The sequence below is a fragment of the Pseudophryne corroboree genome, chromosome 3 (genome assembly GCF_028390025.1).
Source record: "Pseudophryne corroboree isolate aPseCor3 chromosome 3, aPseCor3.hap2, whole genome shotgun sequence".
Lineage (NCBI taxonomy): Eukaryota > Metazoa > Chordata > Amphibia > Anura > Myobatrachidae > Pseudophryne > Pseudophryne corroboree.
The window spans coordinates 536,230,680-536,243,057 of NC_086446.1; the positions used below are offsets into that span (position 1 = coordinate 536,230,680).

General features: G+C 43.6%; 1 protein-coding gene across 4 annotated transcripts in view; it reads right to left on the minus strand.

Moving 5' to 3' along the window:
* SDK2 (sidekick cell adhesion molecule 2) overlaps positions 1-12,378 on the minus strand; it is a 1,024,610-nt gene that overhangs the window by 200,974 nt on the left and 811,258 nt on the right. For all 4 annotated transcript variants that reach the window (XM_063961173.1, XM_063961172.1, XM_063961171.1 and 1 more), the window contains exons 13-14: positions 12,174-12,350; positions 11,914-12,050 (exon numbers count right to left, since the gene is read on the minus strand). In XM_063961173.1, the coding sequence (XP_063817243.1) occupies positions 11,914-12,050; positions 12,174-12,350 (314 nt within the window). The remainder of the gene's footprint in view (positions 1-11,913; positions 12,051-12,173; positions 12,351-12,378) is intronic.

The window sequence follows — 12,378 nt, forward strand, 5'->3', positions numbered from 1 at the left end:
CTAAATACATGTCTCATATGCCCTAAATACATGTCTATATACCCAACATTCTATTTCGCTATCTAACACCCTCCTCTATCATTTTTACTGGTGGATGGTACAAAGCATGTGGCAGACAAAAAAAATGAAAGGCAAAGAAGTGAACACATTTGTTCTTTGATGCCGCTAGTTTGCTAATATGATGAGCTGCAGCCTTGGGCACATCTTCATTCATTTTTGCAAACAGGACATTCCATGAAAAACTCCTGGTAAATGGAGAATGACCTTCTTTTAAAGAGCTGGTCGTGGGCGTTAGTGCGCCAAAGCCCTGAAGCGCAGGCTGTGGATGTTCATAGCTGCCTGAGACAGGTTTTTAAAGATGATCCTTACCCATTTCTTACAAATAACACTACTACAAACATTTGCATATGAGTTATGTGCACTATACATAACCAATATTGTCATCTTTAGCCATTATTAAAAAGATACATATAATGTTTTCTCTCTAATTTAACTAGTTTAGTTTATTTGCCCCCAAGTCCTGGAAGTAGTGGAATTGGGAGGGAACACAGGGGAAAATGCAGGATTTATAGAGGGGGGTTTTCATATGCTTGATTTTAGAGTGAGTGTTGCAGGGGCAGAGAGGAGGAGGCCCGTGTGCAGGTTCCATCTGGGCCTCCTCCTCTCTAGCCGGCAGCACTGTATTTCTGGGCACTGGGGTCCCTAGGGGACCCTAACGCTGTCCCAGATTCTACAGCACATGCACAGATCACCAGGAAAATTTTGCAGCGGCCACTTTCCCACTGGTTTTCCTACTGCGTATGCGAAAATAGTGCTGCACCATTTTTCCAGTGATTTCTGTTGCTGCGCAGCGGGACTCTGGATTGTATGTATTAAAAAATAAGATTTTAAACCTACAGGTAAATCTTTTTCTCCTAGTCCGTAGAGGATGCTGGGGACTCCGTAAGGACCATGGGGTATAGACGGCTCCGCAGGAGACATGGGCACTGTAAAGCTTTAGAATGGGTGTGCACTGGCTCCTCCCTCTATACCCCTCCTCCAGACCTCAGTTAGGACTGTGCCCAGAGGAGACTGACAGTACGAGGAAAAGGATTTTGTTATCTAAGGGCGAGATACACACCAGCCCACACCATACACACCATACAACGTGGTATACAATAACCAGTTAACAGTATGAACAAAACAGCATCAGCCATAGGCCGATCTCAACTGTAACTTAACCCTTACATATGCAATAACTATATACAAGTCTTGCAGAATGTTTCCGCACTGGGACGGGCGCCCAGCATCCTCTACGGACTAGGAGAAAAAGATTTACCGGTAGGTTTAAAATCTTATTTTCTCTTACGTCCTAGAGGATGCTGGGTACTCCGTAAGGACCATGAGGTTTTCCCTGTGAGAAAGGGGCCACGGATCTTCTGAGAGCAGTCCCTGAAGATCTGCATACCCGGCCTTTCAAGGCCAATCTGGAACAATGAGTATCGTCTGCACTCTTGTTCGTCTTATGATTCTCAATATTTTTGAGATGAAAGGGAGTGGAGGGATCACATAGACCGACTGAACACCCACAGTGTCACCAGGGCGTCCACCGCCGCTGCCTGAGGATCCCTCGACCTGGGACCATACGTCCGAATCTTCCTGTTGAGGCGTGATGCCCTCATGTCTATATGAGTAGGTCCTCAACGACTTGTCACCACTGTAAAAACTTCCTGATGAAGTCCCCACTCTCCTAGATGGAGATTGTGTCCTCTGTAATGAAGACCTCTGACAGAGCGCTTACATGATTTTTTACCCAGCAAAGAATCCTGGTGGCTTCTGCCATTTCTGCTCTGCTTTTTGTCCCGCCCTGGCGGTTCCCCTGCGTCACTGCCGCGACGTTGTCTGACTAGATCAGAACAGGCAGGTTGTGAAGAAAATTCTCTGCTAGTTTGAGGCTGTTGCAAATGGCCCTGAATTTCAGCACACTGATGTGTAGGTAAGCCTCTTGGCCTGACCATATTTTCTGAACATTGTTCTCCTGTGTGACTGCTCCCCATCCTCGGAGGCTCGCATCCGTGCTCACAAGAACCCAATTTTGAACACCAAACCTGCGACCCTCTAGAAGGTGCGCACTCTGGAGCCACCATAGGAGAGAGAGAGAGAGAGAAAAAGAGAGACCCTGGCCCGGGGAACAGGGCTCAGATGCATGTGCAGGTGGGACCCTGACCACTTGTCCAAAAGGTCCCACTGAAAAGTCCGTGTGGAATGGCCTCGTAGGCCGCCACCATCTTTCCAATACATGAGTGCATTGATGAACTGACACTTATTTTGTCTCTGACCATGTTCTGGAGTACTTGGGCTTTTTCCTCTGGGAGAAAGACCTTTTGTTTTTGTGTGTCCAGAATCATGTCCAAAAACGGCAGTCGAGTTTGGAACCAACTGTGACGTTGGTAGAATAAGTATTCCGCCGTATTGTTGTAGTATTCTCAGGGAGAGAGATATGCTTTGTAACAATTTTTTCCTTTGAACTCGCCTTCACCAGGAGATTGTCCAAGTATGGAATAAATGTAACGTCTTGCTTGCGCAGGAGTACCATCATGTCCGCCATTAACTTGACGGACATGGGAATAACAATCCTGTACAGCGAATCTCAGGTACGCCTGATGAGGAGGATAAATGGGGACATGAAGGTAAGCATCCTTCATGTCTAGTGCCACCATAAAAAACCTCCCCTTCCCGGCTGGAGATCACTGGCCGGAGAGATTACATCTCGAATTTGAACCTTTTCAGACATAGGTTCAGGGATTTTAGATTCAGAATGGGCCTGACCGAGCCATCCGGTTTTGGGACCACAAAAAAGGCTTGAATAAAACCCCTTCCCCTGTAGAAGGAAAACCTTGATAATCACTTACTGATGATACAGTTTCTGTACGGCAGCTGTCACTGTTTCCCACTCTGAGGAGGAAACTGGCAGGACCGATTTGAAAAATCGGTGAGGAGGCACATCTTCGAATTCTAATTCGCATCCCTGGGATACAATTTTTACCACCCAAGGATCCAAGTCCGACTGAACCCAGACTTGTCTGAAGAGTCGAAGACGTGCCCCCGCACGTGGCTCCCTCAGTGGTGCCCCCGCGTCATGTAGTGGATTTTGTGGAGGACGGGGTGGACTTTTGTCCCTGGGAAATAGCCGTAGCTGGTGTTCTTTTCCCTCTACCTCCACCTCTGGCGAGGAAGGAAGAGCCCCCATTTCTGAACTTATGAGACCGAAGGGACTGCACCTGATATTGCCGTGTTTTCTTTTCCTGTGGGGAAACATAAGGCAGAAGAGTAGATTTACCCGCAGTCACTGTGTAACCCAATCCGCGAGGCCCTCCCCAAATAAAACTTCACTTTTGTAAGGTAAAGTCTTTTTTTTTTTTTTTTTTTCAAGACAGTATACCTGTCCCTTGGCAGGTCCACAGGGACCGTCTAACAGAAAACTCCATGGCATTGGCTCTTGAACTCAATTGCCCAATATCACTCGCAGCTTCTCTCATATTATGCTGCTTTTTTAATGTGACCCAAGGTCACCAAAAAGGTATCTTTATCTAGGGTGTCAATAACAGATGACCAGTTATCTGCCCACGCTGCAACTGCGCTACCCACCCATGCCGACGCTACTGCCGGCCTTAGTAGGGCACCCGTATGTATAAATTGATTTTAAGGTAGTTTCCGGTCTGCGATCAGCAGGACTCTTAAGGCCTGCCGTATCAGGGGAAGGTAATGCCACCCTTTTTCTACAAGCGCGTAAATGCCTTGTCCACCGTGGGTTAGGATTCCCACCGTAACCTGTCCTAGGAGTGGAAAGGTTACGCCATAATATTTTCTTGAGAATCTGCAGTTTTTTATCTGGAGTTTCCCAAGCTTTTTCAAACAGGGCGATCAGCTCGTGAGATGGGGGAAAAGTTACCTCAGGAGTCTTTCCCTTAAACATGCCGACCCTTGTGTCAGAGACAGAGAGGTCCTCAGTGATAAGCAAAACATCTTTAATTGTTACAATCATATATTGAATACACTTGGCCACCCTTGGGTGCCACTTAGCATCATCACCGTCGACACAGGAGTCAGAATCCGTGTCGGTATCAGTGTCTACTACCTGTGAAAAGGGACGTTTCTGCGACCCCGAAGGGCCCTGTGACACAGTAAAAGCTATGGATTGGCTTCCTGCTTTAATCCTTGGACTCAGCTTTGTCCAAACTTTGTGATAAAGTCATCTTAGCATTTAAAACATTCCACATATTCATCCAATCAGGTGTCGGCGCCGCCGACGGAGACACCACAATCATCCGCTCTGCCTCCTCCCTAGATGAGCCTTCCACCTCAGACATGTCGACACAGACGTACTGACATCCCCATACACACAGGGATACCTAATATTATGTGGACTGACCCACTATAAGGCCCTTAGGAGAGACAGAGAGAGAGTATGCCAGCACACACCCAGCGCCACTGTTTACTGAGGGAAAAAACCCCAGTCTGTCAGCGCTTTTTATTACAATTGTAAAACACCACATATTTTGCGCCAAATAAATGTGCCCCCCCCCTCGTTTTGTCCCTCTGTATTAACTAACAGCAGGGGAGAGTCTGGGGCCGCTTCTCTGTATGCTGAGGAGAAAAAATGGCGCTGGTTAGTGCTGGAGGAAACAAGCTCCACCCCCCGACGGCGGGCTTCGTTCCCACTCTAAATCTTTATACTGGCGGGGTATTCGGAAATATATATACTTTATAGTGTATATATGTACTTAGCCAGTGTTATGTGAGGTATATTAATGCTGCCCAGGGCACCCCCTTGCACCCCTGCACCCTTACTGTGGTGCCTGTGTGTGAGCTGGGAGCAATGGCGCGCAGCGTTACCGCTGCGCGTTACCTCATGAAGATCTGAAGTCTTCTGCAGCCTTTGAAGTCTTCTTTCTTCTTATACTCACCCGGCTTCTATCTTCCGGCTCTGTGAGGAGGACGGCGGCGCGGCTCTGGGACGAACCCCAGGGTGAGACCTGTGTTCCGACTCCCTCTGGAGCTAATGGTGTCCAGTAGCCTAAGAAGCAGAGCCCTTGAACTCTTAAGAAGTAGGTCTGCTTCTCTCTCCTCAGTCCCACGATACAGGGAGCCTGTTGCCAGCAGTGCTCCCTGAAAATAATAAACCTAACAAAAGCTTTTTCAGAGAAACTCAGGAGAGCTCCCCTGCAGTGCATCCAGTCTCCACTGGGCACAGGAACTAACTGAGGTCTGGAGGAGGGGCATAGAGGGAGGAGCCAGTGCACACCTATTCTAAAGCTTTACAGTGCCCATGTCTCCTGTGGAGCCGTCTATACCCCATGGTCCTTACGGAGTCCCCAGCATCCTCTAGGACGTAAGAGAAATAATGGGTGCAGACTGTATGGTGTGGGCGCCACTGGACCCTGTGGGCACATGTGCACCGTACACAATGTACCCTTTATAAGTATGCCAGTGGAGTGTAGCCAGCCCGCGAAGAGGGTATAATCAGCACTTAACAAGCTATAGTCTGCCTATAGAAAGTGCAGTGTACTACTGTATATGTAATACTTATACATGAACAAGGCCAGCACATACAGTGGGCCCTTACATGATGCAATAGGGTCAGCCCCTCTGAACTAATTTTTTCCACGATGTATGCTCCATTACACAATTCAAGACCCCAGAAATTGGAGCAAGTCTTGGGGAGCGGCATGAGAACCTTCCACTGGCCCTGGGCATAAACTCTATGTACACATTGGTCACTGTATACACTGGATAGTGTATGTAATACAGTATTAATAATTAACACTGTAGAGACTGTATATAGAAAAGAGTCTAAAAAAACAAACTATTCTACAGTGACCTGTGGTGTGGTGTGGTGAGGCAGGTGAGGCAGAGCCGTTCCTGTTATACTAACATTTGTGCCAGAGTTTTGACTGTATAAAGTATATGAAAAATACAAAGAATATGTTACAAATATCTTCTTTATATTATTCTAATCATTTTTATAGCCAAAACTCTGCAGTAAAAAGTCTATGACATCTGAGGCAGTGCCTCACCTGCTTATCTTTTCCGCACATCTCTGATCAGAACTCACCAAATTACCAGGAGTTTATACTGCTGTACCTGTGTATAATGCCCAGAAGTACCCTTTGGCTCATATATTTCGTGTAAATCTGGCTCTGTTGCTAGCCAGTGCCTCCTCAGTCATTTAGCTCACCGCATGTCTCTGGTTTTCTAAGTATACATACTCCCACCTAATGTTAACTTAAGATGCCTGGCTTTTCTTGCTGGCAGCTACTCTCTTGTCTCTCTTGATCTGGTGCTCTGTTTGAGCGCTCAGAACCACACGCACAGTAGACCTGCTAGGAGAAGCTCCACAGGCTCCTTTATATTGCATGTTGTGGCTGTAGCAATAGTATTATATTCTACTACTTTTATAGGCATTTTGGTCATGATGTGAGCCAAAGACTGGTGGATTTCCAGGCAACTAGAACCTGCCCCCCTCCCCTGCATTTGCCTATGGAACATGTTTTCAACAAGCAGTGATGTGAGCATGCGACCTACGGAATTATACCGTTCGCTCTATCCATTGGATGATGCACATCATAACATCAAACCCTGTCCATATCTTCTTTTCATACCTTCTAGGTGATAATTGAATAGGATGTCAAATTCCAGTGTTGCCACTTCAGGTAGCAGGGAATGGGCAGGTCCATGCCCATTCCTGATGGTACATTACTAGCAAATGTATAGCCATCATCTAGCACAGGTTAAGACTCCCTAAAGTGAGACAATTGTGAGCACTATTCCGCAAAAAAAAATGTGCAAAAGTCAAGGCGCTGCCCACAGCAATCAATTAGGCTGTATCTAATATTTCTCTGGTACAGTCTTGTAAATTAAAGCAAACATCTGATTGGTCTGATAATCTCCTACTAAGCTTAAAAATCTTTTATCTTTATTGTTTAGTTCTTTTCCACATACAACATGATTGATTTTCCCGTCTCTCCTATACGTTACCTTTGGGCATGATCCATTGTTACTTGAAACACATTTGTGTTTTGAGGTTTTGTTCAACCTCTTATGAATTTCAACGCTGTATTTTTCCCCAGCTATCATCTGAGCTATACATGGTAAGGTCTTTGAGTCTTTCCTCTTGTGTTTTCTTACGTAGGTACATTAGTAGTACTTGTAACCTATCATTGTTATACTCCAGAATCCTGTTCTTTTAGCATCCTAAGCTTCTGCCCTTCTCCCATTCTCCTACTGAGAAATATACATGCAAGTGACAACATTAACACTACAATTGTAAGAGGTATTATCGTGTTCTTGTCTAGCAGGGGCATTCCAATGACATAGGGAAAACAACTTGTTTTTATCTTTTTTCACGCAGATGTACGCAGTAAGATAAATGAGGTCTACCATCTATGGTAATCAGAAAAGGGTCTGCTCTAGGGGTTCAGTCCTTTGGGGTGTAAGATGGGATATAAGATCTGCATATGATATGCGCAGGCAGGCGAAAGAGATGCTAAATCTCTCTGAAGGCACCTCATAAATATGGAATGAAACTTGCAAGGCAGAGATGCCTGCAAATAAGACAGGGCTTTGGTTAACCCTATCACTGCCACCTGGAAGCGTTCTTGACAGCAGCTCGGACTGCCTTTGGGGTACTTTGGGTCCCCCTAATGGTTTTGCAGACCTGCATCGACCAAACTAATGCCTAATTTCATCATGCTACTTTATGGAGAAGTTGGGTATGATCCCACTTTTACCTGTGAGTAGTTCATAGTCCCTACGTAATCTCTCTAAACCAATTTTCTTTTGAACTACATACTTACACTATCATCAGAAACATAGAATATTACCTAAAATGCAGTGCTAAAATAATATAATTTGCCTGTCTCTAAAAATACAGACCCGTATAGTAATATATTAAACCAATTTATTTGCAAAACTAGGCCGGGACAGATTAATATGGCAGCTGAAGGGTTAGTGTTATGATCTAGTTTGTTATTCCGCTCTGTGTCTTGATGCTAAGCCATCTATCTACAGGACGTGCTTATCTGCACAATACAATGTTACTCGGAGCTGTGTCTTTCATACCAAGTAAGTTGGTGTGCCATAAAAATTGAAAAATTCAATTTACAGGGAAAAGAAAGCAGGTATAGGATAAGAGAGCAAGGCAGCTTTAAAGATGCAGTTTGTAGCAACACAAATAATGTGATTAAGGGTAGCGGATGTTTAGATTTTACAGAAAAGATGCCCTCTGACCCTTTCTGAATTGCCAACAATAATCTCAGCTGCACAGGTGGTGTCTCAGTTTACTTTCTGTTTTATATGGGAAAAGCATGATATGCCATTAAAAATTAGAGGTTGGAGATTGCTATTATTTATATGATATAAACATACTGTTAAGCATTTTGTGAAATAGACCTACTTATAACATATGGCTGTCATGATGATCTGTCAAACAGGGCTAAAGTCTTTTACATTAGCAGAACTTTTCAAACAAAATGACATATTGGCATGTTAAATATATAAAAGCATTATTATAATAGGGTGGGCTTACTATGCAACTCACTACACCTTTATGGTCTCTTTGGTTTGTCAGCAACAAGTCGTCACTGATGCTCCTCGTGACACCCCTTGGCCAAACCAGCCAAACATTGACTGTGAGAGTCGACTGCGAACCAATGTGGAAATCGGTTGCAGGAAGGTAATCATTAACACTGCCTGGCTCCGTTATCAGAACCTTGCGGATCTTGGCCAATATGTTGCGGCTGTCATGACAACTCTTTGCTCCTTGCTATGGCCAAATACTTACTGACTCCCTACAGTATATCAGGACTATTGAGTAATGGGCAGAGCATTGGCACAGAAATAGCAGGCACATCTCAGGACAGCTGATAGATGGATTAAAGTGTAAGGTTTAGTTTGCTCACAGGATGACAGCAGCAATTGGCATAACCAAGGTAAACCTTTACAGTATTAGTGGTTTTGGCTAATATTGCTCCATAAGAGCTCTTATGTCAAGTACATACACAACTATATATAGGCTACTAACCCCTCATTTATACAGTTTTTATACACAGTGCTGTGGGATGGGGCTAACCATTATCTCTAGATCTTCTATCCAGAACTATTTCACCTAGATGAATTCAGCTCATGCTGGTATGGTCGGATCACACAAGCGCAGCCTGGCATCCTTTGGCTGCTGACACACCCAAGAAGCAATGTGCCTTCCACCCATATAGTATGACTGTGAGGACCTCTGGCGCTGTTGCTCAAGTCCAGGGAATAGATGGCAGCTAACACAGCTAGGCCCTTCCAACCCCAATCCTCCTGCAGGCTTCATTAGAACTTTTACAGAGTAGCTGAATGGCCTCTTTCACCGCAGGATCCACACTGCAACACCAGAGATCTGGTAGAGAATTGGACATACAGATATTTTGTTTGTGTACTATACGTACAATGCATGTGCATAAATATTATGTACACTTATGCCCTTGTGTATATTCAGTCACAGAAGATACCTATAACTCACTATGGTTATTGAGGCAGTATGGGAAGGAAGGATGTGTACGGGTAGATGAAGTACAGTAAGGACATGTCTTCATACAGGCAACTGAGTCAGAGTTGCACACAGATGCCTATACACCTGTCAGGCGGCATACCTCTTGTAGTTGCTGGAGCTCTGGTGCAAAAACAGCAGCAATGATGACAACCATCAGGATTAGCTACACACAGTGCTTAATTAATTTGCATTGTGGATATACAATATGGGCAGTACAGATGGTGTAATGGTAGCATTACTGCCTCACAGCACTAAGGTCATGGGTTTGATTCCCACCATGGCCCTAACTGTGCAGAGTTTGTATATTCTCCCCTTACTTGAGTGGGTTTCCTACGGGTATTCCGGTTTCCTTCCACAATCCAAAAATATACTGGTAGGTTAATTGGCTTCCATCAAAGTTAACCCTAGTGTGAATGTGTCTGTGTGTACATGTGATAGGGAATATAGGGGTAAATTTACTAAGGTGGGAGATTTTTAGAACTGGTGATGTTGCCCATGGCAACCAATCAGATTCTACTTACCATTTATCTAGCTGCTTCTAGCAGATAATAGATATAATCTGATTGGTTGCTATGGGCAACATCACCAGTTCTAAAAATCTCCCACCTTAGTAAATTTACCCCATAGAGTGTAAACTCCACTGGGGCAGGGACTGATGTGAATGGGCAAATATTCTCTGTAAAGCGCTGCGGAATATGTGTGCGGTATATAAATAACTGGTAATAAATAATAAATAAATATATATATATATATATATATATATATATATATATATAACATGTGTTGGTGTTTCTTTCTTTAAACTTTAAAACTAATGTACCAAACAGAATTTTCAGAATACACTTATATGCTGTAGAGTGACAGGTGTGGGGGTGTTAGGATTTCATTCATTTTACTGGTAAAGTGCTTTCAGCGGCTTTTACAAGGCTCACTCCATGACTTGTTGCATCAGTTGCAAAGCCAAGAAAAAAAATCATGAATTTATAAATATATGAAATAATTATAGAAACCTTAACAAAGTAAAGGAACCATTATTTGATACCAAATACAAGGTCACATTTAATCAGCATTCAGAGACAATTTTATAAAAAGGTTAGTGATATTTTTTTGTGGTGTCAGTTAGGAGTCTTTATTGAAATACCTAAATAAAATATAGGGAGGCTTATACAAAATTCTAACTTTTCAAATAATGAATCCGTTACAATGCAAGAACATAACGCTAACACTGCAAGCATATATTTTACTAACAATATATTTTATTAATGCTATACTGCGCGTTTACACAGTAATTACATTGGCTGGCATATGCCTCGGAATGCATTTAACTGAAGAAGTGCTAGCGGAAGAATCAAAAGGTTTATAAGGCAACATACAATCTCTGTCATTTCAGGGACTGTAGACAAGCCTAGCCCTTAGGGGGTAATTCCAAGTTGATCGCAGCAGGATTTTTGTTAGCAATTGGGCAAAACCATGTGCACTGCAGGGGAGGCAGATATAACATGTGCAGAGAGAGTTAGATTTGGGTGTGGTGAGTTCAATCTGCAATCTAAATTGCAGTGTAAAAATAAAGCTGCCAGTATTTACCCTGCGCAGAAATAAAATAACCCACCCAAATCTAACTCTTTCTGCACATGTTATATCTGCCTCCCCTGCAGTGCACATGGTTTTGCCCAATTGCTATCAAAAATCCTGCTGTGATCAACTTGGAATTACCCCCTTAGTGCAGAGATACAGGATGTGGCTTAATATCAACAACAACAAAAAATCTTCAACAAATAAAATGTAGTTTTTGCACATTGGTGCATCAATGTACATAAGTTGTACTTGACGATCTACTCTACTCTGTCTGCACACTGCAATCTTGTGCTGCCAGATAGTCATGTATTTACATATACACCTACTAGACTAGGCTCCATTATGCCAAGGGAATTCTAATAAGTACAAATTGTTATTGTGATTACAGACTGCGCTATCACGAATATTTATTCAGTCTACAAAATGGCAGTTTCTGATGTGTGTAGGAGGCAGGATTGTTGCTGCTGACATGTAATATATGAGCTCTGCTGCTGCTGAGTGATGTGACTTAGGGGGAGATGTACTAAGCAGTGAAAAGAGTGGAGAAGTGAGCCAGTGGATAAGTTACCCATGCTCTGTATAACTGCATAGTATGCAAATTATAAATGTTACTTCAGTACTGATTGGTTGCCATGGGCAACTTCTCCACTGGCTCACGTCTCCACTCTTTTCACTGCTTAGTACATCTACCTCTGAATTAGATAATGCATACTGTATATCTATATCTACCCTGTGCTTGCAAGCATTTGGACGCTTTATGTACTTACTATTCTCAGCAACCTCCAGGATGTAGCGAATCAGTGGGCTGTTACCGTCAAAGGGTCTGACCCATGTCAGATTAATAGATCGTGGCTCTGTGGTGCTCAGTAGGGCAATTGGGTTTTCAGGAGCATGGGGCAGTTGTCTGGAAAGATAAACATATGAATCTGTAACAAACCCTTCAAGGACATTTTACTGTATACTGACACTACACATAAAAATATTTGTTTTGCTGAACAGATAAAGGTCAACACAGAAATGCCTGTACCTGACCCGAAGGTGGGCACTTCTTGAGTCATTGCCCCCTACTGACAGGATGCGGCAGGTGTACATTCCAATGTCTCCTGACCATGTCTGGGAGATGTGCAAAGTGCCATTCTTGTCCATTTGGATTCTGGGTAAGTTATCAAAACTCAAAGGAAACCCATCCTTCTCCCATATATACCTGGGATAGAAGATAAGACAATACACAT